Source organism: Oryctolagus cuniculus, chromosome 4 (assembly GCF_964237555.1).
Source record: "Oryctolagus cuniculus chromosome 4, mOryCun1.1, whole genome shotgun sequence".
Taxonomy (NCBI): Eukaryota; Metazoa; Chordata; class Mammalia; order Lagomorpha; family Leporidae; genus Oryctolagus; species Oryctolagus cuniculus.
In genome coordinates, this window is record NC_091435.1 from 3,550,837 (window position 1) to 3,577,596 (window position 26,760).

The window sequence follows — 26,760 nt, forward strand, 5'->3', positions numbered from 1 at the left end:
TTGTTCTGTGTATCACATACCCCCCTTCCTATCATGTATCTACAGTCTTTGGAGATTTTATATAAAGTGGAGTTACAGAGAGAGAGGTCTTCCATCCGCTGGTTCACCCCCCAGATGGCTGCAATGGCCGGAGCTGAACCGACCTGAAGTCAGGAGCCAGGAGCTTCTCTCAGGTCTCCCACATGGGTGCAGGGGCCCAAGGACTTGGGCATCTTTTACTGCTTTTGCAGGCCACGGCAGAGAGCTGGATGGGAAGTGGAGCAGCCAGGACATGAACTGGCACTCACATGGGATAACGGCACTGCAGGCGGAGGCTCAGCCCACTATACCATAGTGCTGGCCCCTGGAGGTATCATTTTTAAGATTTCTTCATTTCAAAGGCAGAGTGACACAGAGACTGAGCTCCTCCGTCCACTGCTGCACTCCCCCAAATGGCTGCAGTAGCCAGGCTGGGCCAGGCTGAAGCCACCCGGGTCTCCAGTGTGGATGGCAGGGGAGGGAGCCGGATGGGAAGTGGAGCAGCTGGGACTGGAACTGGTGCCCATGTGGATGCCGGTGTCACAGGCGGCGGCTTCACCCGCTGAGCCACACGCTGGGCCCCGAGCCGTCACGTCTGAGTCCTCTGGAACGCGTTATCTGGGAACGGAGGCACCCGGTTACTGTACGCCCAGTACAGGGCTCGCCCTCGGAACCCGGATCCCTGAATTCTGTCAGATTGTACGTGGCGTTAGCAGCCCAGAATGAACGTGTGACACTTCAAACAGAACGCCGCTCCCTGACCTCGAGAATTCAGGATTCCAATCTGCCTGCAGAGGTCCAGTTTCCCGCCTTTTTAAAGGAGTACACGGCAGACCTTGAGAATTCTCCCGGAGCCTTGCCAACGGGAGGCGCCCTGGGCCTCCAAGCTTCAGGTGGGCGGAGCTCTTCTACGTGCAGTCTGGTGCCCTTGCTGGGAGCTGCCACTTCGTCTCTTTTTCTGTTTTTAAGACTTGACAGGTGGCGTGACCCAGAGGGAGCCTGTTGGTTCACTCCTCAAACAGCTGGGGCTGGGCCAGGCAGAAGCCAGGAGCCAGAAACTCCGCCCAGGTCTCCCACGTGGGTGCAGGGGTCCAAGTGCCTTGGCCATTCCCCCACGGCTTTCCCGGGAGCGTCAGCAGGGAGCTGGAGCAGAAGCAGAGCGGTGGGAGGGCGGCTTCACCTGCTTCTGCCCAAGTATACAGAGGCCTGGGGACCTTGGAAGTGGGAGTGGCCTCGCTGCAGGGCGGGGGGCGGGAACTGGTGAGGAGCATTTGGGCAAAACCTGAAGGAAGAGCTTGTGGAAAACCCGGGGAAGTGTGTGTTCCTGGAGGGAACCAAAGACCTGGAGGGACAGAGGCGGTGGGGGTGTCAGGCCTGGGCGCAGGGAGGCGGGGGAGTGGGCAGGCGGGGAGGGCGGATGGGCGGGAAGATCCGAGCCGCCCTGCGCAGCCCGACGCGGTGCACCTTGCGAACGCGCCCTGGCGCGCCAGTCTCCCCTTCGATGGCGCAGGTGCTGGGCCCTAGCAAGGGGCTGCGCGCTGGCAAACCCCTGTGCGTACTTTCAGGATGCACTGCACGATCTACCTCCAGGAGACCCTGGCTGGGCGGCTGCACCCTGCAGAGCACCCGCCCTCGTCCCGGGGCGCTGCGCCCAGCGCGGCCACACAGGACTGGACGCGGAAACACAGGTGTACAGACAGGCGTGGGACGGCGGGGTCCCCGGCCGCGCACACTGGTGCCGCTCCCAGCAGTGGTGTGGAGCCTGTTCCTCGCAGAGGCCAGGGCACCCCGCTTCCCTCACCCGGCTCCCGCTCGCCCCTGACCACAGCAAGCCGGGGAGCAGCAGCTCACTGTCCACGATGGCTGCCCCCCCCCACCCCGGGGCCAGAAGTCAGGCGTCTGCACGCAGGAACAAGCTCACGTCCAGCCGCCCGGATTTCGGCGGCTCTGGGCCGGGTTCCAACCCCAGCGCGGCCCTCGCTGGCCCGCGTCCACTCGGAAGACCCCCTGGGCCACAGAGGCGGTGCCCCGCTGTGGACGACCTGGAATGGGGAGGCGGGGGCGTCCCATAAGCTACATTCAGGAATCTGGACTGTGCGGCAAACCCAGACCCGCCTGGTCGGAAATGGGACCCCCCGCCCCGCGTCATCACCACTCCCCGCTCCCCTCCCCCAGATAAACGCAGGCTCCACGCAGCCCTCGGAAAAAGACCAGGCCGGAGCTGTCACGCCGGATCCACGCCGTCAGCTGCCTGACACGTGCTGCCCACGCCCGCGCGTCCCCGCCGGGCAGCCCCCTGCGCTCTGGCCCGCAGTCCTGGGCGCCCCCAGCCCCCGCCATGCGGCCCCACGCGCCCTCGCAGTGCGGCCCCACGCGGCCTCGCAGTGCGGCCCCCAGCTCCCGCCCTGCCGGGCCCCCGCGCCACCAGCCCCCGCCGTGCGACCTCGCTCGCCCCCAGCCCCCGCCGTGCGGCCCCCCGCACCCCCACCGTACGACCCCCCGCGCCCCCAGCCCCCGCCGTGCGGCCCCCTACTCCCCCAGCTCCCGCCCCGCCGGCTCCCCGCACCCCCACCGTACGACCCCCCGCGCCCCCAGCCCCCACCGTGCGGCCCCCCGCACCCCCAGCCCCCACCGTACGACCCCCCGCACTCCCAGCCCCCGCCGTGCAGCCCCCCGCACCCCCAGCCCCCGCCGTGCGGCCCCCGGCTCCCGCCCCGCGGCCCCGCTCCGCCCGCACCCCGCAAACTACAACTCCCACAATGCCCCGCAGCCGCCCCCCGGCTTCCGGTGCTGCGCAGTTTCCGGAGCGGATCGCAACCCGGAGTCCGGATCCGACCCCTCTCTGCACATTCCAAAGGCAGGTAAAGCCCCCGGCCCGCGCCCGCCGCCCCCGCCGGCGCGCGCCCCCGGCCGCGGCCCGCGCCGCCGCCCCGCCGCCCGCGCCCCGCGCCGCCCGCCGCCCGCGCCCCGCGCCCGCCCGCCCGCCCGCGCCGCCCCGGTCCAGCCGCCATGCCGACTGTTCTTTGTTACATTCGCCGGCCGCGGCGCCGCCGGCGATCGGAGTCAAAACCCGGCTGGATTTCGCGGAGCCGCTCCGGGATCGCCCCGCGCGCCCGCCCGCCCGCCGGGTCCCGCCGTCGCGGGCGCTCCGGGCCGGGCCGGCCGCGCCCCCCGCCCACGGCCGGGCCCCCCGCCCGCCGGCCGCGGCCGGGCCCCGCGCCCAGCCCCTCGACCGCGCGGGGCGGGGCCGGCCGCCCATCCCTCAGCCGGGCCGCGCCGGGCCCCCCGCCAGGCCCCCCGCCCGCGCCCCCAGCCGCGTCTCCGCGGGGCGCGGGCGGGGGTCTGCGCTGCTCTCGGCGCCGGCGGGGGCGCTTTCCCCGGGGCCCTGGGCAGCCCCGGGGGCGGCCCTGGACCCCCGGCCTCCTGTCTGCGGGGGAGGGCGGATTCGGGGCGGTGGGCACGGGGCCCGGGCCTCCTCCTCCCGCGCGCCTCCGCGGCGGCAGCGGGGTGCGGGGGCCTGCGCGGACAGGTGGGGGCGCCGCGCGTGGCCCTCCCCCACCCCCCGGGCCGGCGGGCAGTTTGGGGAGCGCGGGTGGGAACGCGGGAAACGGCCCGCCTGTTGGCCTCAGCCGTTGGCCGTGCGCGCTCGGCGAACCTTCGCGGAGCCCGCTCGCTCGCCTGTTTCCCCGCAAATGCCCAGGAATCGCCCCCGGCCCGCGGGGCCCCAGAGGTGCCTGGCCGTGGCGGAGCGGGGAGCCGCGCGTACCCGTGTGTGTTCCTGCAGCCGCCCAGGCGGGCTTCGCGAAGCTGGCCCTGCAAGGCGCCCGGAGCGGCCGACCTGGGGGGAGCCTCGGGTGGCGCCCCCGAAATGCCGGCTGTTCCCGGAGGCGCAGGGAAGCCCCGGGCCCGCCCTGCGCCGGGTCTGGGACCTGGACAACCCGCCGCCTCCCGGGCTGCTGCTCACTTGGTGAATGGCCGTGGGTGGGTTTTCACGGGGAGAGAAACCCCTGCTTTCTCCACGGTTCGAGTTTTTGCGCCAAAGTGACCAGGAAAGAACATTCTAGGGCATTCTGTGTGGGACAGGGATGAGAGGACAGGTGCATGAAGGCCAGCCTCGGGTCTAGGCTCGCCCACCTCCCGGGGGCGCTCTGCACTTGGGGTGCACGAAAAAAGGCGACCGCTGCCCACCGACTTGGTCACCCGTGGGGTCTCGGAGTGCGAGGGGCTGAGCCGGGACCTCTATACCCAGGGTGCTTCTTCACCACCCCCCCAGCGTGGACGGTACCTGTCCAGCATGCCGTCTGCCCCCAATTCATGCAGGCATCCTTGTGCTGGGCCATGGACATGTTGAGCCCACGGTGGCCGGTATTGGCCCAGGCAGGTGCCCGGAGCTGCAGAGGGTGGGAGAGCCCAGGCCTGGGGACGCCGCGCTGGGGGAGGGGTGGGCAGGGCAGCCTGTGGAGGGTGAAGCTTGGGTAGGACCGGCGTGGGTGTGGAGAAGGGGCAGGCGGGTGGGGTAGGGGCCACCTCTGGAACCTAGATGAGTGCCTTGGGGGTGAGGAGGTCCCAGGAAGAGGCCCGGGTGGGAAGGCTCTGAGCAAACAGGGTGGGGGCTTTGAGCAGGGGTGGCAGCCAGATCTGGGTCTTTACAGACTACCTGTTTCCCCCGACCCAGGGGGAGTGGAGGTGCCAGGGTCCCCGGAATCCCCTGCCTGCCGCTGTGGCCTGTGACACCGGCCCCCTGTATAAGAAGTGGTTCAAGTCCCGGGTACTCCACTTCCCCTCCAGCTCCCTGCTATGGCCTGGGCGGCAGTAGAAGATGACCCAAAGCTTGGGCCCCTGCACACTCGTGGGAGATCCGGGAGGAGCTCCTGGCTCCTGGTCCAGCCATCTGGGGATTGAGCCAGCAGGTGGAAGATCTCTCCCCCTCTTTGTAACTCACCTTTCAAATAAAATGAATGAATCTTTAAGGGAAAAAAAATGAAATGAAAGAGAAATGGGGGGAGGCGGGAGGGGAACTGAGGGGAAGTTGGGGAGCAGCCGGCTGGAGGACTGGAGGGAGGTGGGCAGTGGGGAAGAGACAGGACGGCTGTGCTGGTGTGGGGGCACCGGGGCCCTGGAGGCAGGTCCTCCCCCGGCTCCCCCAGTTCTGCCAGCTGTGCAGACCCCGTGTCGGCCGTGGCCGTGGTGTAGCAGGCTCAGGGTCCACCAGATGTGATGCCAGGGCAGTGTGGTGCTCGTGGGGTGGGGGATGGGCCCCCGAGGGCCCCCGTTCTCCCTGGGACAGCGCTGTGGTGCACCTGCACCGCGGGCAGAAGTCTGCACAGAGCTGATGCGAGCTAACAGGGAAGACAGCCCTGTCTGCTCCCTGCAGCGCAGCCGTGGGCTGCAAGATTGCTTACCAACGCGCAGGCAGCTTTTCAAAAGATATTTATTGGGGCCGGTGCTGTGGCGCAGTGGGTTAATCCTCTGCCTATGGTGCCGGCATCCCATGTGGGCGCTGGTTCAAGTCCCAGCTGCTCCACTTCTGATCCAGCTCTCTGTTATGGCCTGGGAAAGCAGCAGAAGATGGCCCTAGTGCTTGGGCTCCTGCACTCATGTGGGCGACCTGGAAGGAGCTCCTGGTTCCTGGCTTTGGATCGGCCCAGCTCCAGCCGTTGCGGCCATCTGGGGAGTGAACCAGCAGATGGAAGACTGTCTGTCTCTCCCTCTCACTGTAACTGTCAAAATATTTAAAAAAAAAAGCCATTTATTTATTTGAAAGAATGACACAGAGAAGGAGAGACGACAGGACCTTCCACCTGCTGGTTCACTCCCCAGGTGCTCACAGCAGCCAAGGCGGGACCAGGCCGAAGCCAGGAGCCTGGACTCCTTCCGGGTCCCCTGCGTGGGTGGCAGGGGCCCGAGCACTTGGACTGCCATCCACTGCCCTCCCAGACACGTCAGCAGGAGGCTGGATTGGAAGCGGAGCAGCTGGGACTCAGCCCGGCGCTCCAGTGTGAGATGCAGGCGTCCAAGTGGCAGATGGCGCCCTGTGGCACGGCGCCCGCCCCGGCACACTGCGTCTCTGTTGTCACCGTTGTCGTTGTTACAATAATACCTCAGGGCAGGAGAGGCCAGCACAACCATAGCGGGCCCGGGCAGTCGGGATTTAGCGGCAAACTTGTGAGCTGACAGTGGGAGGCCAGGAGGGCGTTGGAAGCCACACATGTAACCTTGGGCTTACATTCCGTGGAAATGGACACAGAACTTCACGGAGGGGCGTGGTCAGCTCTGCGGCCGTCAGAACAGCGCCTGCCCCGGCGCTGGGGCGCCAGTAGCTGTGTTTACCGGGGTGAACGAGACTTCGCGGTACAGCGGGGCAAGCCGCCCTGGGACGCCCGCATCCCACATCAGACTCTGCTGTGTTTCCCATCCGCTCCTGCAGCAGGTGACAGCTCCAGGACATGGGAGACCTGCGTGGAGCTCCTGGCCTCGGCCTGCCCAGTCCTGGCTGTGGAGGGCATCTGGGGAGTGAGCCAGCAGGTGGATGATTCTCAGGTCTCTGCTCTGTCACTTTCCTATTATTTTTCGAAGATTTATTATTTGAAAGGCAGAGTTAAAGAGAAAGAGAAGTCTTCCATTGCTGGTTCACTCCTCAGATGTCTGCAATGGCTGATCAGGAGCCAGGAGCTTCTTCCGGGTCTCCCACGTGGGTGCAGGAGCCCAAGGGCTTGGGCCATCTTCCACTGCCTTTCCAGGCCACAGCAGAGAGCTGGAAGTAGAGCAGCCAGAACTCGAACCTGCACCCGTATGGGATACCAGCGCTGCAGGTGGTGGCTTCACCCGCTATGCCACAGCGCCGGCCCCCTATAAAACACTGCTGTGAGGATATTGGCAGAGAGGTTGCTGTGCCTGGTACCGGGCATCAGATGGAGCTGCCAAGATGGGGTGGGGGTCGGGGGGGACAAGGGTCCTGTTGGATGTTGGCTCTGGAGGTGACAGATCCACGGGGGTGCCTGCCTGGTCGTCACCGCAGAGGCCTTGGACGAGGGGTGTGGGCAGCCTAGAGGCTTGGCAAGGAGACCCGGACCTGGCCACAGAGGACAGGGCTCTGGGCTGGGGGCTGGGGGTGGGTGTCGAGGTGGTGGGAGTGGTACGGGGACGCACCCTCTGCTCCAGAGAGCAGGCGGTGAGGACGCGACGTGGGTCCTGCCGGGTTCTTTGTGACCGAGGGAGCCTGAGTGTGCCCCACGGCTGTCCTCACCGTAACCGGGGGCCTGGGGAAAGGCGTGCACCGGGGCTCACGTTTTGGGAGCTCACAGTCCAGGGTCAGGCGGCCCTGCTGGTTGGCGGGCGGCGGCGGTGGCAGGAGTGTGCAGAGGGCGGGTCGCAGGTGAGGAGGAGGTTGTCTTCCTGGCTGGCCCACAAGAACCTTCGAGCGGCCTCCCCAGTGACCAGGTGCCCCCAGGAGGCCCAGCTCCGAGTGACCCTCCGAGTAGGCGTGGCTGGGGCCGGGGCCGGGGCCCTGGGGGAGCCTCGGTGTGCAGTGTGAACCCTGCCTGAGCTCCTGGGACCCGCAGGGCGTCCCCGGGTGCCACCGAGCGCAGCGTCAGAGGAACATGGGTGGCGTTCCTGTGTGAAGGGTGGCGTTTGTGGCCAGCAGGGTTTCAGAGAAGGGTGTCTGTGTCTTTTTTTTTTTTAATATTTTATTTGAATGGCAGAGAGACAGAGGCGGGGGGGCGGGGGCTTCCATCCGCTGGTTTACTCCCCAGACGGCTGCAATGCCAGGGCTGGGCCAGGCTGAAGCTGGGAGCCAGGAGCTGCTTCCAGGTCTCCCACGTGGGTGCAGGGGCCCCAGCACTCGGGCCTTCTACATCTTTCCCAGGCGCATTAGCGGGGAGCTGGATCGGAAGTGGAGCAGCCGGGATATGAACCGGGGTCCACGTGGGCTGCCGGAGACGCAGGCGGCGGCCCAACCTTCCGTGCCACAGCGCCGGCCCGAGCGTTGGTGCTGACAGGCTGGATAGGACGTGGCAGATGGAGGGGGTTGCACAGTCCGTTTGCTGCTGTCGTGAGAGGATGCCGCAGGCCGCGGGGTTTTAAAGGAAAGCCGCGTGCTTCTCCTCAGTCTGGGGCTGGGAAGTCCCGCTGCCGGGAGCCAGCGTTTGACGAGGGTCTTCTTACAGGCCTCCCAGGGCGAAAGGTATCACAGGAGACAGGCAGAGACACACACAGAGCAGGAAACGTGCGCCCTAAATGCTTGCAGCAGCTGGGGCCGGGGCGGGGGCGGGGCCCAGGTCTCCTGCATAGGTAGCAGGCGCCCGGTACCTTGAACCGTCACCTCTGCGTCCCAGACGTGTCGCGTGCCAGCAGGCAGCTGGGGTCGGAGCTGCAGCTGGGACTCTGCCCAGTACCCCGGGTGGGCCGCGGGCCGCCAGCCGCCAGCTCTGAGCGTGCTTGCTAACCGGCGGCTCCCGGGGCCGCGGCATCACCCCGCTCGCCCGGCCTGATCTCTCTGGGGCCCACCTGTGACGCTGTGACGTGCAGGGGCACGCAGACCGGGGCAGCTTCTGGAAGAAGGAACCGGGGGGCGGGGTGTGGAGACTGGGGCACAGAGGGGCCCCTGGGCAACCTGGGGGGCTCCTGACCGCAGTGGCCGGGGCCGAGCTGCCCCTCCGGGAGCCGTCCAGGCCTGCAGCCTCTTGTGAGCGCAGGCGGCTCTGGCCGGCCCCGGCTTCGTGAGCGCGCCTGCAGCGGAAGCCTGGGTTTCCAGACGCGCTCTTTCCCCGGGGCGAGCCTGTGCTGTGTGACCTCCGCTGGACGCGGTTTTGTGGTTGGCACCGTCAGCATCTCCAGGTGACAGCTCTGCGTGTCGCTGCACTGTGGGTACGTTCAGGGAGGGCTGCGTCGGTGACGCGGCTCGAGGCAGAGGCACGGAGCCTGTGGGGCGCTGGGCCGACGCAGCCGCCTGGGGAGTGGGGTGAGGGCAGCACACGCAGCGTGGCCAGCAGCCGGGATGCCCGCCAGGGTCCTGCTCTGGCCTGTGAGCTGAGTTGGGATCTGCACAGACCTGGAGCCCCGCCTCCCACACACCTGCTGGATCCAGGAAACAGACCGAGAGCAGGAAGCCCCACACTCAGGAGGAGCAGGCCTGGAGGCGGCTCGTGTCGGTCTGGTGGGCAGCCGGGCTGGGGCGGCGCTGGACGCGGCGAGAGCCATGACCCCTCTCGGTGGTTTGACTGCGGAGCAACCGAGACATTGCTGAATGCGGGCAGCCGTGCCTGCCCGAGCTGCACCACCACCACGACAAACAGCCACGCACACGCACACACGTACACGCACACGCACACACATACACACACACACACACAATGCCCCTGCACACGTACCAGCCCTGCGACACACCCCCCACTTGTAAGAGCAGCACATGGCAAAGCCACACCCAAGACCTGCACAAAGCAATCATCGGTCGGCTTTAAGAGTTGTGCAAGAAAAGAAATACGTAGGTTCATAGTGTTACAGTCGTCGGCTTCACCAACGTGGTGCTGGGGTTGGGAGGTGGGGGCAGGGTAAGAGTGAAGACGTGAGGGGCTGGGCAGAGTGGGGGCACAGGTGTACGCAGAGGAAGGCCCCCGGGGTGACCCTGGGGCTGAGCCGCTCTGTCGTCCCCTCGCGCCACTGCTGCCCTGTGGTGCGAGCCTGCGGAGGACGCGGCACACCTAGGAATTCGTGGCGGGACTTCCGAAGGTGGAGAGTGGCGCCGACAGGTGCACTGAGAAGCTCGGCACGAGCCCCGTCCCGCTCGAGACCCTCGTAAATGATGACGGCAGCCGCCTGGGCCGCCCCGAACGCCCCCGGCGTCGGCGCATCCGCCGCTGTGGCACTGACCGAGGAAATAGACTCCCATGCAAGTCACGAGGAGCCGGGCGGGACTGGAAGGCGGAGTCCAGTGAGGCGCCCCCAGGACCGGCTCGGGGAGGTTAGGACCGCGGCTGGGTGCCCGCGTCCTGTATCCGAGTGCGGGGTCGAGTCCAGACTCCACGTGCAGCTCCCTGCTGCTGTGCACACGCCCCAGGGGCAGTGGGTGACGGCTCGGGAGGTGGGCTTCCTGCCACTCCCGTGGGAGCCCTGGACTGAATCCCCAGCTCCCGGCTTTCGCCTGGCCCATGCTGTGGGCATCTGGGGGCATGCTGTGGACCAGTGGCTGGCAGATCTCTCTCTCTCCCTCTCTCTCTCTCTCTCTCTCTCTCTCTCCCTCTCCCTCCCCCCCCCCTTGTCAGCTAGCTAAATAAATAAGCCCACTCCCCCACAGTCGCCCTTGATGAGAGGCTGAGGCGGTGGGGTGGACAGTGGCGCTGGGGAGCCTTCGCTAAAGCTTCCTCCTGCCGAGCAGAGGCGGCCTGCGGCCCCCCGGAAAGCCAGCACACGGACCCCCAAACCGCCGCTCGCCCTGGCTTAGGGGTCCACGCCTCCCCTCGGCTGGCCACCTGGGCTCCTGGCGGCCACTGCTGTGCCTGTGCCTCGTCTTCAGGACTGGACCAGCAAAGCCGCGCGTCACCCCGTCCCTACTCCCCCAAGAGGTGGATCCCGTTTTTGAGAACTCCCACGGAAGGCCCTGCTCCCTGTCCCCAGCCAGGATGTGCCAGCCGAGCCGGGGTGGGGAGGGGCAGGGGCATCCGTGCCGCTGGCCTTGCTCTGCCCTTGCTCCCCGGTCAGTCAGAGCCCGGGCGAGGCAGAGCTTTCCCTGGCAGGTGCCGCCGGTCGGCGTGGCCTCGCCCTTCTCTCTCATTTTGTTGTCTTGAAAGATTTACTTATTTATGTGAAAGGCAGAAGTTATGCAGAGGCAGAGATGGGGCGGGTGTTGAGATCATTCATCCAATGTCTCCCCAAATGGCCGCAATGGCTGGAGCTGGGCCAATCTGAAGCCAGGAGCCAGGAGCTTCTTCCAGGTCTCCCACGTGGGTACAGGGGCCCAAGGACTTGGCCCATCCTCCACTGCTCTCCCAGGCCACAGCAGAGAGCTGGATCGCAAGAGGAGCAGCCAGGACTCGAACCAGCACCCACATGGGATGCCAGTGCTGCAGGTGGTGGCTTAGCCCACTGTGCCACAGCGCCGGCCCCGGCCTTGTCCCTTAGTGAGCTGTCCGTGTGTCACCCGCTGATGTCTGGAGCATTGTCTGTTGTCCCCGGGAGCTTCCTGGGAAGACCCGCCGTCTCACCCTCCCGCCCGAGCTCCTCCTCCAGTTTTTCCTGCAATTTTAGAGAAATCCGCGCTGCTCTGACCGGGGCTCTTTGCAAACCACTGCCCTGTCGTCAGTGCCTCGTGCTAGATCCTGTTCAGACACCCACACACACAACACCCCATATACACACACCACCACACCCCACACACAACACCACAGCATACAACACTCTGATACATAATACCCCACAGCACTGCTACAGCACAACAACCCACACACAACACCACAGCACCCCGACATACAATACCCCACACAACACCCTACACACAACACCGCTACAACACCCCACACAACACCACAGCACCCTGACATACAACACTGCTACAACACCCCACACACAGCACCCTACACAACACCCTGATACATAACACCCCACAGCACCGCTACAGTACAACCCACACACAACACCACTACAACACAACACCCTACACATACCCCGACATACAATGCTCCATATACACACAGCATCCACACAATACCCATATACACACAGCACTGCTACAATACCCCAGACAACACCCACACACAATATCCCATATACACACAACACTGCTACAACACAACACCTGACACACAACACCCCACACACAACATTCCATATACACACAACACCCCACAGCGCTGCTACAGCACAGCATCCCACACACAACACCACTACAACACAACACCCTACAATACCCCGACATACAATGCTCCATATGCACACAACCCCCCATATACACACAACACCACACCCCACACAACACCACAGCACCCCGACACACAACACCCCGACATAAAAACCCTGATACATAATACCCCACAGCACCACTACAGCACAACAACCCACACACAACACCACTACAACACCCTACACATACCCCGACATACAATGCTCCATATACACACAGCATCCACACAATACCCATATACACACAGCACTGCTACAATACAATACCCCAGACAACACCCACACACAATACCCATATACACACAACACCACACCCCACACACAACACCACAGCACCCCGACATACAACACCCCACACAACACCCTACACACAACACCACTAGAACACCCCACACAACACCACAGCACCCTGACATACAACACTGCTACAACACCCCACACACAGCACCCTACACAACACCCTGATACATAACACCCACAGCACCGCTACAGTACAACCCACACACAACACCACTACAACACAACACCCTACAATACCCCGACATACAACGCTCCATATACACACAGCATCCACACACAATACCCATATACACACAGCACTGCTACAATACAATACCCCAGACAGCACCCACACACAGTACCCCCCACACACACAACACCGCTATGACACAACACCTGACAAACAAAATGCTACACACAACACTACAACACAACACCCCACACACAACATTCCATATACACACAACACCCCACAGCGCCACTACAGCACAGCATCCCACACACAACACCACTACAACACAACACCCTACAATACCCCGGCATACAATGCTCCATATGCACACAACACCCTATATATACACAGCACCCCCAAACACCACCACACATACAACACCCCACACATAACTCCTCACATACAAACACACTAACACCATCACACACACAATACCCATATACACAAAACACCAGTACACACAACACCCCATATACACACAACACCCCCCACACAACACCCAACATACAACAGTCCACACACAACACCCCGGCATATAACACCTCACAGCACCACTATAGATACAACACCCCTTATGTGGGGAGCAGGGCCTGTCTCCCGCAACATGGCGAAATAAGTACTGAGACTACCGAGACTAGACTAGACCGCTGAGACTATTAAGACTAACTCTATGCATCTGATCTCCCATCATATGGCGCTGAGAGAGAGGAAACAAATCTCACACAGCTGCGTCGTTAATTAGCCGATTCCTGACCCAACCCCTTCGTTAATTAGCCGATTCCTGACCCAACCCCTTAAAAGGGGGGAGAGACAACATGCGTGACTGCGCCCCCCTGAGAGAGTCGGTGGGAGAGCTCGCCGGTGCCGCTCCTCCATGGAGGCGGGGGGGGGGGGGGGGGCGGCAGCAAACCCGGGAAGGGCCGGGGAAGGAGAACAGCGCAGGGTCCCGTGTCGTTCCTCCGCGAGCGGGGGAGCGACACCATACACACAACACCGCTACAGTGCAATACCCCACAGCACCCCATCCACACACAACACCGCTACAACACCCCACATACAGTACCCCCACAACACTGCTGCACAAACACCCCTACACACACGTCAGTACAAGTTTATTTTGGTGCCAAAGCGGTGAAATCCGTTTTTTTCAATAATTCACATTTTAAGGCCCCTCATACCCATCTGTAGGTGTAGACAATCTGCAGACTTCAGTATGTGAAACACCACTAACGAGTGCTGTTGGGACCAGCATGGTGCCACTGTGGGCTACGCCGGCACCTATGACGCCACATCCCACATGGGCACGGGTTCGAGTCCCCGCTGATGCCCTGGGAAAAGCAGCGGCAGACGGCCCAGGCGCTCGGCCCCTGAGCACACGTGGGAGACCAACGAGAAACTCTGCAGCGGCCATGTGGGGAGTGAACCAGCATATGGAGGATCGATCCATCTCCCTCCCTCCCTCTCTAACTCTGCCTTTCAAATAAATAAATAAACTATTTTTATATATTTATTTATTTATTTATTTGAAAAAGAAGGAGCGGGGGGGGGTGTTTTCCATCTGCTGGTTCACTCCCCAATTGGCTGCAATGGCCGGAGCTGGGCCAATCTGAAGCCAGCAGCCAGGAGCTTCTTCCAGGTCTCCCACACAGGTGCAGGGCCCCAAGGACTTGGGCATCTTCTACTGCTTTCCCAGGCCACAGCAGAGAGCTGGATCAGAAGTGGAGCAGCCAGGACTCGAACCAGCGCCCACATGGGATGCCGGCACTGCAGGCAGCGGCTTTACCCTCTACACCACAGCACCGGCCCCAATGGAATCATTTTTAAAATGCATATTGGATTGTTAACAGTATGACAAAAGATCTTAAGATGTATTTGAAAGGCAGAGTTGCAGAGAGAGAAAGCGATCTTCCATCCACTGGCTCACTCCCCAGATGGCCAGGGCGGCCAGGGCTGGGCCAGGGCTGGGCCAGGGCTGGGCCAGGAGCCTGGAAATCCCCAGGCACTCACACCTCCTCACAGTGAAGCCGAGGACTCCACCTGGACTCCCATGTCGGTAGCAGGGGCCCGAGTGCTCGGCTGTGTTCTCTGCTTTCCCGGGAGCATTAGCTGAGAGCTGGACCAGAGGTGGAGCAGCTGGGACTCGAACCGGTGCTCATGGGGGATGCTGGTGTCGCAGGTGGCAGCTTAACCGGCTGTGCTACAATGCTGGGCCTGAAAAAAAGTCTTTAGTAGTATTTTATATACCTGCATGTTGAAATGATAGCGTTTTGGGTCTATTGAGTTAAGAAAATGTTGCTAAAATCAGATACGTGAATCTCGGCCAGCTTTTTTGGCTGTAAACAGGAGTGTGCTAAGATCTGTGTGGAGAGGAGCTGGAACAGCCAAGTGGCCCTGACACAGAATAGAGGGAGGGGAGTCGGGCACGGCCGCACGGATCCCACTGCACATGCGCGTTGGGGGCAGGGGGGAGGCGGGGTGGGGGGTGAGACGGGCACACAGGTCGGCAGAGCAGACCGGGAACCGCACACCGAGCCACGCCCACTGGCCAAGGGGGTCTGGACAGCCACAAGCCGAACCCGAGAGCCCGAGCCCGAGCCGCACAGCGCATGTGAAGACGCACTCCCAGTGCACAGCCGGCGCGTAAAGCTGCCGGTGAAGACCTCGGGGGTCTCAGCGGTGGAACCCAGGACTGAGAGGACGCTCACTAGGTCGGACCCCCCCCACGCCCCGAAGTTAAACCCCTTTGCCCTGCAGAAGAGGATGGGAAGGGGGCTGCAGCCAGGGAGAAAATGCCCGCCAGCTGCCCCCGCAAGGCTCCCCCTAAAGTGCCCGCCAGCTGCCCCCGCAAGGCTCCCCCTAAAGTGCCCGCCAGCTGTCCCCACAAGGCTCCCCCTAAAATGCCCGCCAGCTGCCCCCGCAAGGCTCCCCTGCCACGAGGAACAGGGCCGGCAGGGGGCGCTCGCCCAGGGCTCTGCAGCCGCTGTCCAGCGCTCAGAGGTGGTTCAGCATCCTTAGCCAGTGATGGCCGCCAGGTCCCGGGACGGTGCGGAGGGGCCGCTCTGCCAAGCAGGTCCCTGGGACGCGTGCAGACGCCCGTGCACCGCCAGGCCTGGGCGCCGAGCAGCACGCAGCCCTGCGTAATGGGGTGGCACCTGCTTCTGCAGCCGCGGGCGTGTCCGTTGGCCACAGGACAGCCCAGGAGGGTGTTGGGCCCGGCGTTAAGTGAACCCAATCCCGCCCCTGAGGGCCCCGTGCTGGCTGATGACCCCTACCTGCCGTCCTCGAAATGACAGCAGCCTAGCTGGAGGGGGAGGGGCGAGGCCCTGCACGGGGCGTGTCCAGCTTGGGATCTGGACTTCCGGCGGTCACAGGAATCTACAGCAAAAGTGAGGTCGGGCTACACAGGCTCGCTTTGTACCCACGCCCATGCCATCTCAACGTGGGGTTTTCCCTAAAGATTTACTTACTGGGGACAGTGCCGTGGCACAGTTGGTTAATCCTCTGCCTGTGGCGCCAGCATGCCATATGGACGCCAGGTTCTAGTCCCGGTTGCTCCTCTTCCTGTCCAGCTCTTTGCTGTGGCCCGGGAGGGCGGTGGAGGATGGCCCAAGTGCTTGGGTCCCTGCACCCACGTGCAGACCTGGAAGAAGCTCCTGGCTCCTGGCTTCGGATCGGCACAGCTCCAGCCGTTGCAGCCAATTGGAGAGTGAACCAATGGAAGAAAGACCTTTCTCTCTGTCTCTCTCTGTAAACTCTACCTGTCAAATAAAAAAAAAAGAGAGATTATTTATTTGAAAGAGAGACAGAGCTCTTCCGTCGGCTGGTGCACTCCCCACGTGGCTGCAGGAGCCAGGAGCGCCGTCCGGGTCTCTCTGGGTGGCAGCCTTGAGCCCGTCGTGTGCTGCCTCTAGGACCCCAGCGGGGCGCTGGGTTGTCCGCCTGGCAGCCGGGCCTCCTCTGAGGCCTTGTGTGAATCCGTGATGATCTCCAACTGAGCCGGCTGGGAGCTGTCCGAGCCGCAGGGGTGCTGCCGCGCGGGCCGCCGCGGGGGGCGCTGTCGAGCGCGCCTGGCCGCCTGCACTAAGGGGCAGGACCCTCGCTGCCCAGCTTCTCGGGGAGCGCGCCAGGAGGGGCGCAGCCGGGCACGAGCAGGTCTCATGCAGTCAGTGTGCCCTCCCCAGCGCCTTCCCCACAGCACCGCTTTTCTGGCCACGTGAGGCTTTCTCTCCCAGGGCCACACAGCTGGTCACTCCTCGCCTCCTGCCTTTGCTGGTCACATCCACGTGATCTGTAAGGGGGGGTAGGGGCACGGCTGGGTGGTGGCTGCTGGGTCACAGCTAGCAGGAGTACGAAGGGTGACCATGGCCAGCAACGATGCACTGTGCATTTAAAACAAAACTGGGCCCGTGTCGTGGGCCAGGCTGAGCCGCCACTTATACATGTCAGGGCGCCGGTTCAACCCCTGGCTGCTCTCTGCTTCTGATCCAACTTCCTGCTGTTGGCCTGGGAGAGCAACAGAAGATGGACCAAGCGCCTGGACCCCTGCTGTCCACATGGGAGACCCAGATGCAGTTCCAGCTCCTGGCTTAGCCTGGCCCAGTGCAGGCTGTTGGGGCCATCTGGGGAGTGAACCAGCAGATGGCAGACCTCTCTGTCTCCTCTGTCACCCTGCTTGCAAATAAACAAAATACATCTTTTAAAAAATATATTTTATTTATTTATTTGAGATGTAGAGTTACAGACAGAGACAGAGAGAGAGGTCTTCCATCCTCTGGTTCACTCCCCAGATGGCCTCAATGGCCAGCGCTGTGCCAGTGCGGAGCCAGGAGCCAGGAGCTTCTTCCAGGTCTCCCACGTGGGTGCAGGGGCCCAAGGTCCTGGGCATCCTCCACTGCCTTCCCAGGCCACCGCAGAGAGCTGAATCGGAAGAGGAGCAGCCGGGACTAGAATCAGCGCCCACATGGGATGCTGGCACCGCAGGCGGAGGATTAACCAAGTGAGCCATGGCGCTGGGCCCCAATAAAATACATCTTTAAAAAAAAAAAAAAACAAAACTAGAAGCCAGGATTCTGTGTGTTTTCGCCCAGGGAGATGCGTGTGTGGGGAGCAGGCATTTAGCTGGGACGCCACGAGACCTCTGCTTGTACCAGACGTCCGTGGTGCCCCAGGAACACGTAGCTTCTGTGGGTCCACGGCCAATTCGTAGACTCTTTTACAAAACTTCACCTCTGCTGAAGTCCCGCTTTGCCCTCACTGCCTGGGACCCGCAGCGCCACGTCCTTTCCTTGGGGTCACCCTCACCCCTCCCCACCCCGGGGCAGGCTGAGGGCGGGCTTTGCCCCTGCTTGTTCTGCCCTGGGCTCCATGTCTGTGACTCAGGCAACCTCGCGAGGGCTCCAGGTGGGTTTCCCGCAGGACCGTGCTGTGTGTTGAAAACTCACGCAAGCCGCACACTGGCCGACCTCCCAGGTGTGGGGAGGGACCCCAGTGCCCTCGGCCCCTGCCTGCGGAGGCCAGGCTGGGAGTGAGTGGCCGCTGGTCCAGGCCCAGCACGGAGCCCCTCTCAGCCTCGCACCAAGAGCCAGGCAGGAGCTTCCTCTGGGTCCCCCGTGTGGGAGCAGGAGCCAAGCACCTGGGCTGCCCTCGGCTGCCTTCCCAGGCCACAGCAGGGAGCTGGATCAGAAGTGGAGCAGCCGGGGCTCGAACCGGCAATGCCAGCATCACAGGCCTCAGCTTAACACGCTGCGCCACAAGGCTGGCCCCACTTGCACATGTTTTTAAGAATATTTATTTTGTGTTCATTTACTTGAAAGAGGGAGAGGGAGATAGAGAATTCTCCATCTGTTGGTTCACTCCCCAAATGGCCGCAGCAGCTCGGGCAGGGACCACATGGTACAGCCAGCATCCCTGCCTCCCGGGATGCGCAGTGGGAAGCCGGTGGGAGGCAGAGCGGTGGGGCTGAGCCAGGCACCCCCACCATGGTCCAGTGGGAGGCAGAGCAGTGGGGCTGAGCCAGGCACCCCCCCCTGTGGTCCCAGGATGCCCAGCGGGAAGCTGGTGGGAGGCAGAGCGGTGGGGCTGAGCCAGGCACCCCCCCCCGTGGTCCCAGGATGCTCAGCGGGAAGCCGGTGGGAGGCAGGGCAGTGGGGCTGAGCCAGGTACCCCCCTCCCCGTGTCCCAGGATGCCCAGTGGGAAGCCGGTGGGAGGCAGGGCAGTGGGGTTGAGCCAGGCACCCCGCCGTGGGATGCGGGCGTTCCCTGTGGCCCGACCCATTGCACCACCACACCCGCCGCTGCAGGTCTGTCCTTGGAAGTGCTTGTAGCTGGGACCCCTCAGTGGCAGGGGGGGGGGGTCCCCGAGGAGGCTGCCTGCATGGGATGCACTGGTGGGGCTGCCTCCAGGGGTCCCAGAGACCCTGAGCTGCTCGCTGTGGGGCCCTGGGACCTCGCTCCTTTTTTTTTTTTTTTTAATTTATTTTATTTATTTGAAAGAGTTACAGATAGAGGTAGAGCCAGAGAGAGAGAGAGGGAGAGCGCTTCCATCTGCTGGTTCACTCCCCAGTTGGTCTCAACAGCCGGAGCTGAGCTGATCCAAAGCCAGGAACCAGGAGCTTCTTCTGGGTCTCCCACACCATGCAGGGGCCCAAGCACTTGGGCATCTTCTACTGCTTTCCCAGGCCATTAGCAAGGAGCTGGATTGGAAGTGGAGCGGCCGGGACTGGAACCTGCGCCCATGTGGGGGGCCGGCACTGCAGGTGGCGGCCTTACCTGCTGCACCACAGTGTGGGCCCTGGGAACCTCGCCCCTAGCAGTGCCTTGTGAATCCTGGAAGCCGGCTCGAGTGTTCGCGGCACTTCCTGTGGGGGGGAGCGCCCTGCTGACCCAGGGAAGCTTGCGCAGATGCAGACGGCGCCTTTCTGAGCAGCTCCCGGCGACGGGTTCTTCAGCTCCCCGCGCAGGGTGCTGGGCACCGAGCACCCCGGAGCTGGGCAGGGGCAGGGGGTCGGAGGACCCATTCCAAGCCTGCCTGTCCTGGTCAAACATCTGTGGCACAGACAGCGTGCGTGCCGCCCGGTGACGTCTTGAGAGCCGGGACGGTGGAGGAGGCGGAGGGTGTCTGGGCGGTGAGGCGGGGCTGCGTCTATGGGGTCCTGGGGGTGACCCGGGGACGCTGACCACACCCGGGGGTGTGGTGGGCGGGGCCGGGGGCGTGGCCGCTGGGGAGGGCGCTAGATAGGGCCGAATCTGTAATCGAGGGTCAAGCCTGTGGCCGGCGTGGGTGCTGTGGATGGGGCCGAGTGGACGCCGATGGTCCAGGCTGCCGACGAAGCGTTAAACACGTGGAGGGGGAATAGAGAAGTGGCGCGCATGCGCACCTGTGAACAGCGGGCAGCACCCTGGAGAGCGAAACCTGCAGCCGTGACTTAGAAACGCAGCGGAGCCGAGAGGAGGGGCCGGGGTGGGGGCTGCACATGCAAAGCCGCCGGCCTTGAGGCAGGGGCTGGGGCGAGTCGGGGGGCAGAGAAGGGCCCGATCGTGGCCAGGAGTCGGCCCCAGGGTCAGTGGGAAACCGCTGAAGTGGCAGGCTGGCAGGCCAGGGCCAGAGCTGGCGGGCGGGAGGTGGGTGTGGCGAAGGGAGGCGGAGCTAGGGCTGCGGGTGGGAGGTGGAGCTAGGGCTGCGGGCAGGATGGTTCCGGCTCCAGATCACCCTGGCTATTCCAGATCACCCTGGGGCTCCAGATCACCCTGGCTATTCCAGATCACCCTGGGGCTCCAGATCACCCTGGGGCTCCAGATCACCCTGGGGCTCCAGATCACCCTGGCGGCTCTGATCCCCGAGCTGGGAGTGGGAGGGGCTCCCCGGCAGGGAAGCTGGAGCGGCCAGGCGGTCTGTTGACCCTTGACCTTGGAGTTGCTGAGGGCTTCCCGGGAAGGTGCAGGTGGGCAGCTGGACACACGCGTGGGTCTCGCCGTGGCTTCTGTGTGAGCTGCAGAGGTGGATGTGGCCGTGGTGGGGACGGGAAAGCCACAGCCCGGGCTGAGTGGCCAGGGGGCGAGGGGGAGGGGCGGCCCAGGAGAGACACAGGGCAGAGGGCTCTGTGTCCAGCACAGCCGGGTCAGGTTGGGTGGGAAGAGCTGCTCCTTGGGCTGGGCACGCGCCGGGACCGCTTGAGTGGCCGGACCTGAAGAGCGCGCGGGAGATGAGGACGTGGGCGGTGCCCATGCCGCTGCACAGCCATTTCACTGTGACAAGTGTGCGCTCACGTGACACTGGTAGACAGGGCTGACGGTGAGAACTGTCGCCCCGGCCAGCCGCCGCCCGCTCCTGCCGATCCTGGCGCGTCCAATCCTCCAGCCAGGGCTGGCCCCAAACCCTGCTTGTATCGCTCTGTGAACACTTGAGCAGCCCCTCCCCCCGCCACTCCGCAGGGGCTCCGTTCCCAGACCCCCGGGATGGCGGCCGTGGCAGGTGCTCCTGGGCGCTGTGTTCCTGTGGGTAACTGGCCGGCGAAGCGGCTGCTGACAGCGGATTAGATAGAATACGCTGTGATGAAAGGATGGGGACGCGGTCTCCCTCTCTCAGGAGAGTCAAGACAGATATTCACGTGTGGGGCCGTGGCTGCCGTGGGCGCAGGAACCGTGGAAGGGGCGGCCTCTGGGGGGAAGCCACACAGCACAGCGGCACACTGGACGTGTTTCGCGCTCGTTCCCACAGTGCTCGGCTCTCAGCAGGTTTCTGGTTGCCGGACGGAAGCCCTGGCTCTCAGGCGCAGCAGGTGCAATGCCCACATCCCGTATCGGACTGCATTTGGGACTTTCTTTGCATTGCATTTGATTTATGTATGTGAGAGGCAGAGTGACAGAAGGGGAGAGCGAGGGAAGTCTCACTGGAGAGAGAGCTGTTTCACTCCCCAGGTGGCTGCAGCAGCTCAGGCTGGATCAGGTTGAAGCCAGCAGCCAGGAACTCCATCCGGGTCTCCCACGCGGGTGTCAGGATGTGAGCCATCATCTGCTGCTTCCCGGTGCATTAGCCGGGAGCTGGATTGGGAGCAGAGTTGTCGGGACTCAAACCAGCACTCTGATAACGGAAGTGGCTTAACCCACCGCACCGCAGTGCCAGCCCCTGGGCGTCTTGTTTGAACTTGTTTCGTTTTTTAAAAAGATTTATTGTTATTTATTTGAAATATAGAGTTACAGAGAGAGGGAGAGAGAGAGGTCTTCCATCTGCTGGTTTACTCCCCAAATGGCCACAACAGCTGGAGCTGGGCCAATCCGAAACCAGGAGCCAGGAGCTTCTTCCGGGTCTCCTACATGGATGCAGGAGCCCAAGGACTTGGGCCATCCTCCACTGCCTTCCCAGGCCGTAGCAGGGAGCTGGATCAGAAGAGGAGCAGCTGGGACTCGAACCGGTGCCCATATGGGATGTCAGCCCTGCAGGCTGGGGTTTTATCCTGCTATGCCACAGCACCAGACCCTGAACTTGTTTTTAACACTTGTCACCAGCGCCTACCGGGCGAGCTGCACTTGTCATTAAGAACCTAGCCTGGGCCACGCTGTCCCCTTACCGCCAGGTTGGGTGCACCTGAGCCCCGCTGACTGCATATTGAACTTGATTTCCTGAGGGAGACCGGAGTCTCTCGTGGTTACCGCTGTGCAGGTGGGTGTTTCCTCCGAGTGTCCCAGGGTTCTCAGACCTGAGCCATGACACGGTCACCTGTGAGCCCTCAGACAGAGCCAGCCACACCCTGGAGCCAGTCCGAAGGTCTGGGTGGGGCTGAGTTTCCTAGAAGCCTCCAGGCCGTGTGCCCCTGCCGCTTCCTGGCGCAGACCCACCGTGTACGGAGTTTGCCTGGGGTCGGCGTCCCCGTGGAGCGGCCTGCACTTTAGTCCTCCCCAAGCCCTCTCTTCCTCCAGGCCTCGGCTGGGGTTTCTTCCAGGCTCAGCAGTCTGGAGGCCCCCCCTTCTGCAGTGGGACACCGCGACTGCGGCGGGATGTTGCCCCGACAGCAGAGGCTTGGAAGCTGAGGCCTCCCACCGCCCAGGGCGGCTGTGCCGTCTGATCCTGGCTGAGAACTGCAGAGTGGCCGGGACAGGGCCCAGGGCCACTGCTCTAAGGGCCTCGGGCCGTGACACGCAGTACGAGGGCTGCAGCCACCGGGGCCCCTGCCTGGCTGCACTGTCGGCCAGGGCACAGCTCTGGGGACAGGCGGCCGCCCCGGGCCTCTCCAGCCGCAAGACCAGAGTGAGCGCCCCTTGTCCTCTGTGGTCTGCGGGGATCTTCCAAGGCCCATTTCCCACCATGCACTGGACCACAGCAGAGCTGGCGGGGGAGCAGGAGCTCGGGGTCCGGGGACACACGCACACCTCCCCAGCGTAGCCCCCGGCGTGGTGGGGTGGGCAGTCTGCCTGCCGGTCCTCCTGCTGCGGTGGTGGGCGGAGTGGGGCCAGGAGTCTGTGGGTTAGGTCTCAGGGGCAGCCCCACAGGGGACACCAGCGCCCGGCAGGAGGAACGGTGGCCTGGCAGCACACGCTGGGTGCGGCTCCCGCGAGGCCCTGCACCCGAGCCCAGACCGCAGCCCGAGCCGTGCTCAGCCGCCTGCCCAGAGGTGGTTTCCAGGGTGCGTGGCTGGACGGGCCGAGCCCTGAGGGACAGGACGTCCTCGCGGCGCCGTGCGCTGCCTTAGTCCCAGAGAGCTGGGTGTGCGGCGGCGCTCGGCGCGAGGCAGAGGCCAGAGAGAGGAGCTGTGCCCCGGGAGGTTGCCCCTGAGGGATTCACTGCCCACTGAGCGAGGAAAAGACGTTGGTGTGAAAAGTAGCCAGGACTCGAACCGTAGCGGGCAAAGCCCCTGCCTGTGGCGCCAGCATCCCATGTGGGCGCCGGTTCGAGTCCCAGCTGCTCCCCTTCCGATCCAGCTCTCTGCTGTGGCCTGGAGAAGCAGTGGAAGATGTCCAGGTGCTTGGGTCCCTGCACCCACGTGGGAGACCCAGAAGAAGCTCCTGGCTGCTGGCTTCGGATCAGCCCCGTTGCAGCCATCTGGGGAGTGAACCAGTGGGTGGAAGATCTCTGTCTCTCCCTCTCACTGTCTGTAACTCTACCTCTTAAATAAATAAATAAATAAATAAATTTTTTTTTAAGTGGTAGTCTTTATTTTAGCAGTGGAAAGAACTGCTGGTGTGAAAGGTGAAAGTCGGAGCTCATGAGGAACCCCTAACCCGAGGCCGTTCAAGTCCAGGGCTTGTATTGGAAACATTTATCTTAGGGGGAACAGGGCTTCAGGACTCCCAGCCCACAGCCGGAGGAGACCCCACCACTGTCTCCTTTTTGACACAGCGTGAGGTCTCTGCCCAGGCTGGGGAGGCCTCTGGTAGCTGTCTGTGAAACGGCTGTGGCCAAAGCGCGTCCCTAACCAGGCTCTTTCGTGCCCCGACAGGTGTCAGAGATGGCGGAAGATGGCAGCGACGAGATCATGTTCGTCTGTAAGTGACCGTGCACCTGTCCGGGACCAGCGTGCGGCCGCGGCGCCTGCTGTCTGGGCTCAGCCGCACCCGCGTGTGGTTCTGTGGAACAGAGAAGCTGGGTCAGAGTTGCAGGACTCTGCCCGCCTTCAGGAACGGGATGTAGGGCGGGAGCAGGCGCCTGCCCGGTGGTGGTGACAGGACCACTTCTCAGGGCTGCCAGCAGAGGGCGCCTTACAGGGGGCAGCGCTGGGTCGGCACAGGCTTGGAGAGCGGGGCTGTGGCTCTGTGGCCCGCCCTCACTGGTGACCTGATTCTCCTGTTCTTCACCACCCAGAGGTGGCCGTGTGGCCGCGAGTGTGCCGCCAGCAGCACCTCTTCCTGCGGGAGGGGTTCTCGTTACACACGGCACGTACTTGCCTTAGTACCTCTCGTGTCACCACACGGTGCTTGTCTTAATACCCCTGGTGCTTCTCTGTGGGTACTTGCTTTAGTACCTCTCATGTCCCCACATGGGTGCTTGCCTTAGTACCTCTTGTGTCCCCACGCAGGTGCTTCTCTGTGGGTACTTGCCTTAGTACCTCTCATGTCCCCACACAGGTGCTTGCCTTAGTACCTCTCGTGTCCCCTTGTGGGTACTTGCCTTAGTACCTCTCGTGTCCCCTTGTGGGTGCTTGTCTTAGTACCCCTGGTGCTTCTCTGTGGGTACTTGCCTTAGTACCCAGCGTGTCTCCAGGCAGGTGCTTACTGAAGGACTCTGCAGCTGTGGGGTACTGGGGGTGGTGCCCTGGCTTGCTTGCTTTGTTATGCGACTCGGGTGTGTCTCACCCGTTCAGGAGGGGTCCCAGTACCCAGGTTGCATTGTGGGGGGTCTCCGTCCCTGAATCCCGCCTGCTGACAGAAGCTTTGCCCTCTGACGCTCACCCTCTGATGCCCTGCCCTCTGACGCCCCGCCCCATGCTCTGACGCCCCACCCTCTGATGCCCCGCCCCATGCTCTGACGCCCCGCCCTCTGATGCCCCGCCCCATGCTCTGACGCCCCGCCCTCTGATGCCCCGCCCCACCCTCTGATGCCCCGCCCTCTGATGCCCCACCCCATCCTCTGACACCCCGCCCCTTGATGCCCCGCCCCATGCTCTGACACCTGCCCCTGACGCCCCGCCCCATGCTCTGATGCCCCGCCCCATGCTCTGACACCTGCCCCTGACGCCCCGCCCCATGCTCTGATGCCCCGCCCCATGCTCTGACGCCCCGCCCCATGCTCTGATGCCCCGCCCCCTGATGCCCCACCCCACCCTCTGACGCCCTGCCCCATGCTCTGACACACCACCCTCTGCCGCCCTGCCCTGACGCCCCGCCCCCTGATGCCCCACCTTCTGACACCCGCCCCCTGACGCCCCGCCCCATGCTCTGATGCCCCGCCCCATGCTCTGACACCTGCCCCTGACGCCCCGCCCCATGCTCTGATGCCCCGCCCCATGCTCTGACACCCCACCCCATGCTCTGACACCCGCCCTGATGCCCCGCCCCATGCTCTGATGCCCCGCCCCACCCTCTGACGCCCCACCCCATGCTCTGACACCCGCCCTGATGCCCCGCCCCATGCTCTGACGCCCCGCCCTCTGACACCCCACCCCACCCTCTGATGCCCTTCCCTCTGACGCCCTGCCCCACCCTCTGACACTCCACCCTCTGCCGCCCCGCCCCCTGATGCCCCACCCCACCCTCTGACGCCCGCCCTCTGACATGTGCTTGCAGGGTGTGAAGACTGCAGCCAGTACCACGACTCCGAGTGTCCCGAGCTGGGCCCAGTGGTCACGGTGAAAGACTCCTTTGTGCTGAGCAGGGCCAGGTGAGTGACCGCCCCGTGTCGCCGAGCTTCCCGGAGCTCGGGGTCCCTGGGACACCACCGTCAGCACGCGCACGGCTGCGTGGCCACACCGGTCTGTGTGTCGAGTGACGGGGCCAAGCAGGTTCCCCAGTGGCTCTTGTCTGTGTTCCCAGCCCAGAGGTGCAGTGGCAGGTGCACCCGGTGGGCGGGGGCCCAGGGCCCGCCTGGAGGTAGCCAGCGGGACTCGCTCCAGGGCTGCTCCCCCAGCCCGAGCCGCGCAGGGGAGGTGCGGGAAGTGGCAGGCACGCGGGAGGCTGGCCCGTGTGACACTGAAGGTGCCGCTGCCCTGTCAGCCTGGCTCAGCAGCCTCCGTGCGCCCCCCCAGCACACCACTTACCTGTTCTTTGCTCAGTGTGACGCAGCTTCGCGAAAGCAGAGTGCAGAGTTCATTTGCCTGAAGGTGAGAGCCGTCAGCTCCCGGAGCCTCTGGGGCCGCCCGTCGCCCACGAAAGTTCAGTTGAGGGGCCGGCGCCATGGCGCAGTAGGTTGATCCTCCACCTGTGGCGCCGGCATCCCACATGGGTGCTTGTTCGAGTCCTGGCTGCTCCTCTTCCAATCCAGCTCCCTGCTGTGGCCTGGGAAAGCAGTGGACGATGGCCCAAGTCCTTGGGCCCCTGCACCCACGTGGGAGACCCAGAAGAAGCTCCTGGCTCCTGGCTCGGATCGGTGCAGCTCCGGCTCCTGCGGCCATCTGGGGAGTGAACCAGTGGAAGGAAGACCTCTCTCTCTCTCTCTCTGTAACTCTACCTCTCAAATAAATAAAATCTTTTTTAAAAAAAAAAAAGTTCAGTTGAAAGTGCTGGTCCCATGGTGGGAGCCCTCTGGGTGGGCTCCCGGGACCCAGCACCCTGGTGTCTGCCTCCGCCTCCGCCTCTGCCTCTTTTTTTTTTTTTTCCAAAGATTTATTTATTTATTTGAAAGTTAGAGTTACAAAGAGAGAGAGAGAGAGGTCTTCCATCCCTGGTTCACTCCCCAGATGGCCACAATG

General features: G+C 63.5%; 1 protein-coding gene across 4 annotated transcripts in view; it reads left to right on the forward strand.

Annotated features, from left to right (window-relative positions):
- Positions 1 to 2,798: 2,798 nt before the first annotated feature.
- Positions 2,799 to 26,760, forward strand: part of PRDM15 (PR/SET domain 15) — a 64,008-nt gene continuing 40,046 nt past the window's right edge. For 3 of the 4 annotated variants that reach the window (XR_011388317.1, XM_070073125.1, XM_070073127.1), the window contains exons 1-3: positions 2,799 to 2,875; positions 23,857 to 23,902; positions 25,640 to 25,733. Coding sequence is in view for 3 of the 4 variants with exons in the window: in XM_070073125.1 (XP_069929226.1) it covers positions 23,866 to 23,902; positions 25,640 to 25,733 (131 nt within the window). In the remaining variant the exon portion in view is untranslated. Of the gene's footprint in view, positions 2,880 to 23,856; positions 23,903 to 25,639; positions 25,734 to 26,760 lie in introns of all 4 variants that reach the window. The other variant, XM_070073126.1, reaches the window with a different exon arrangement.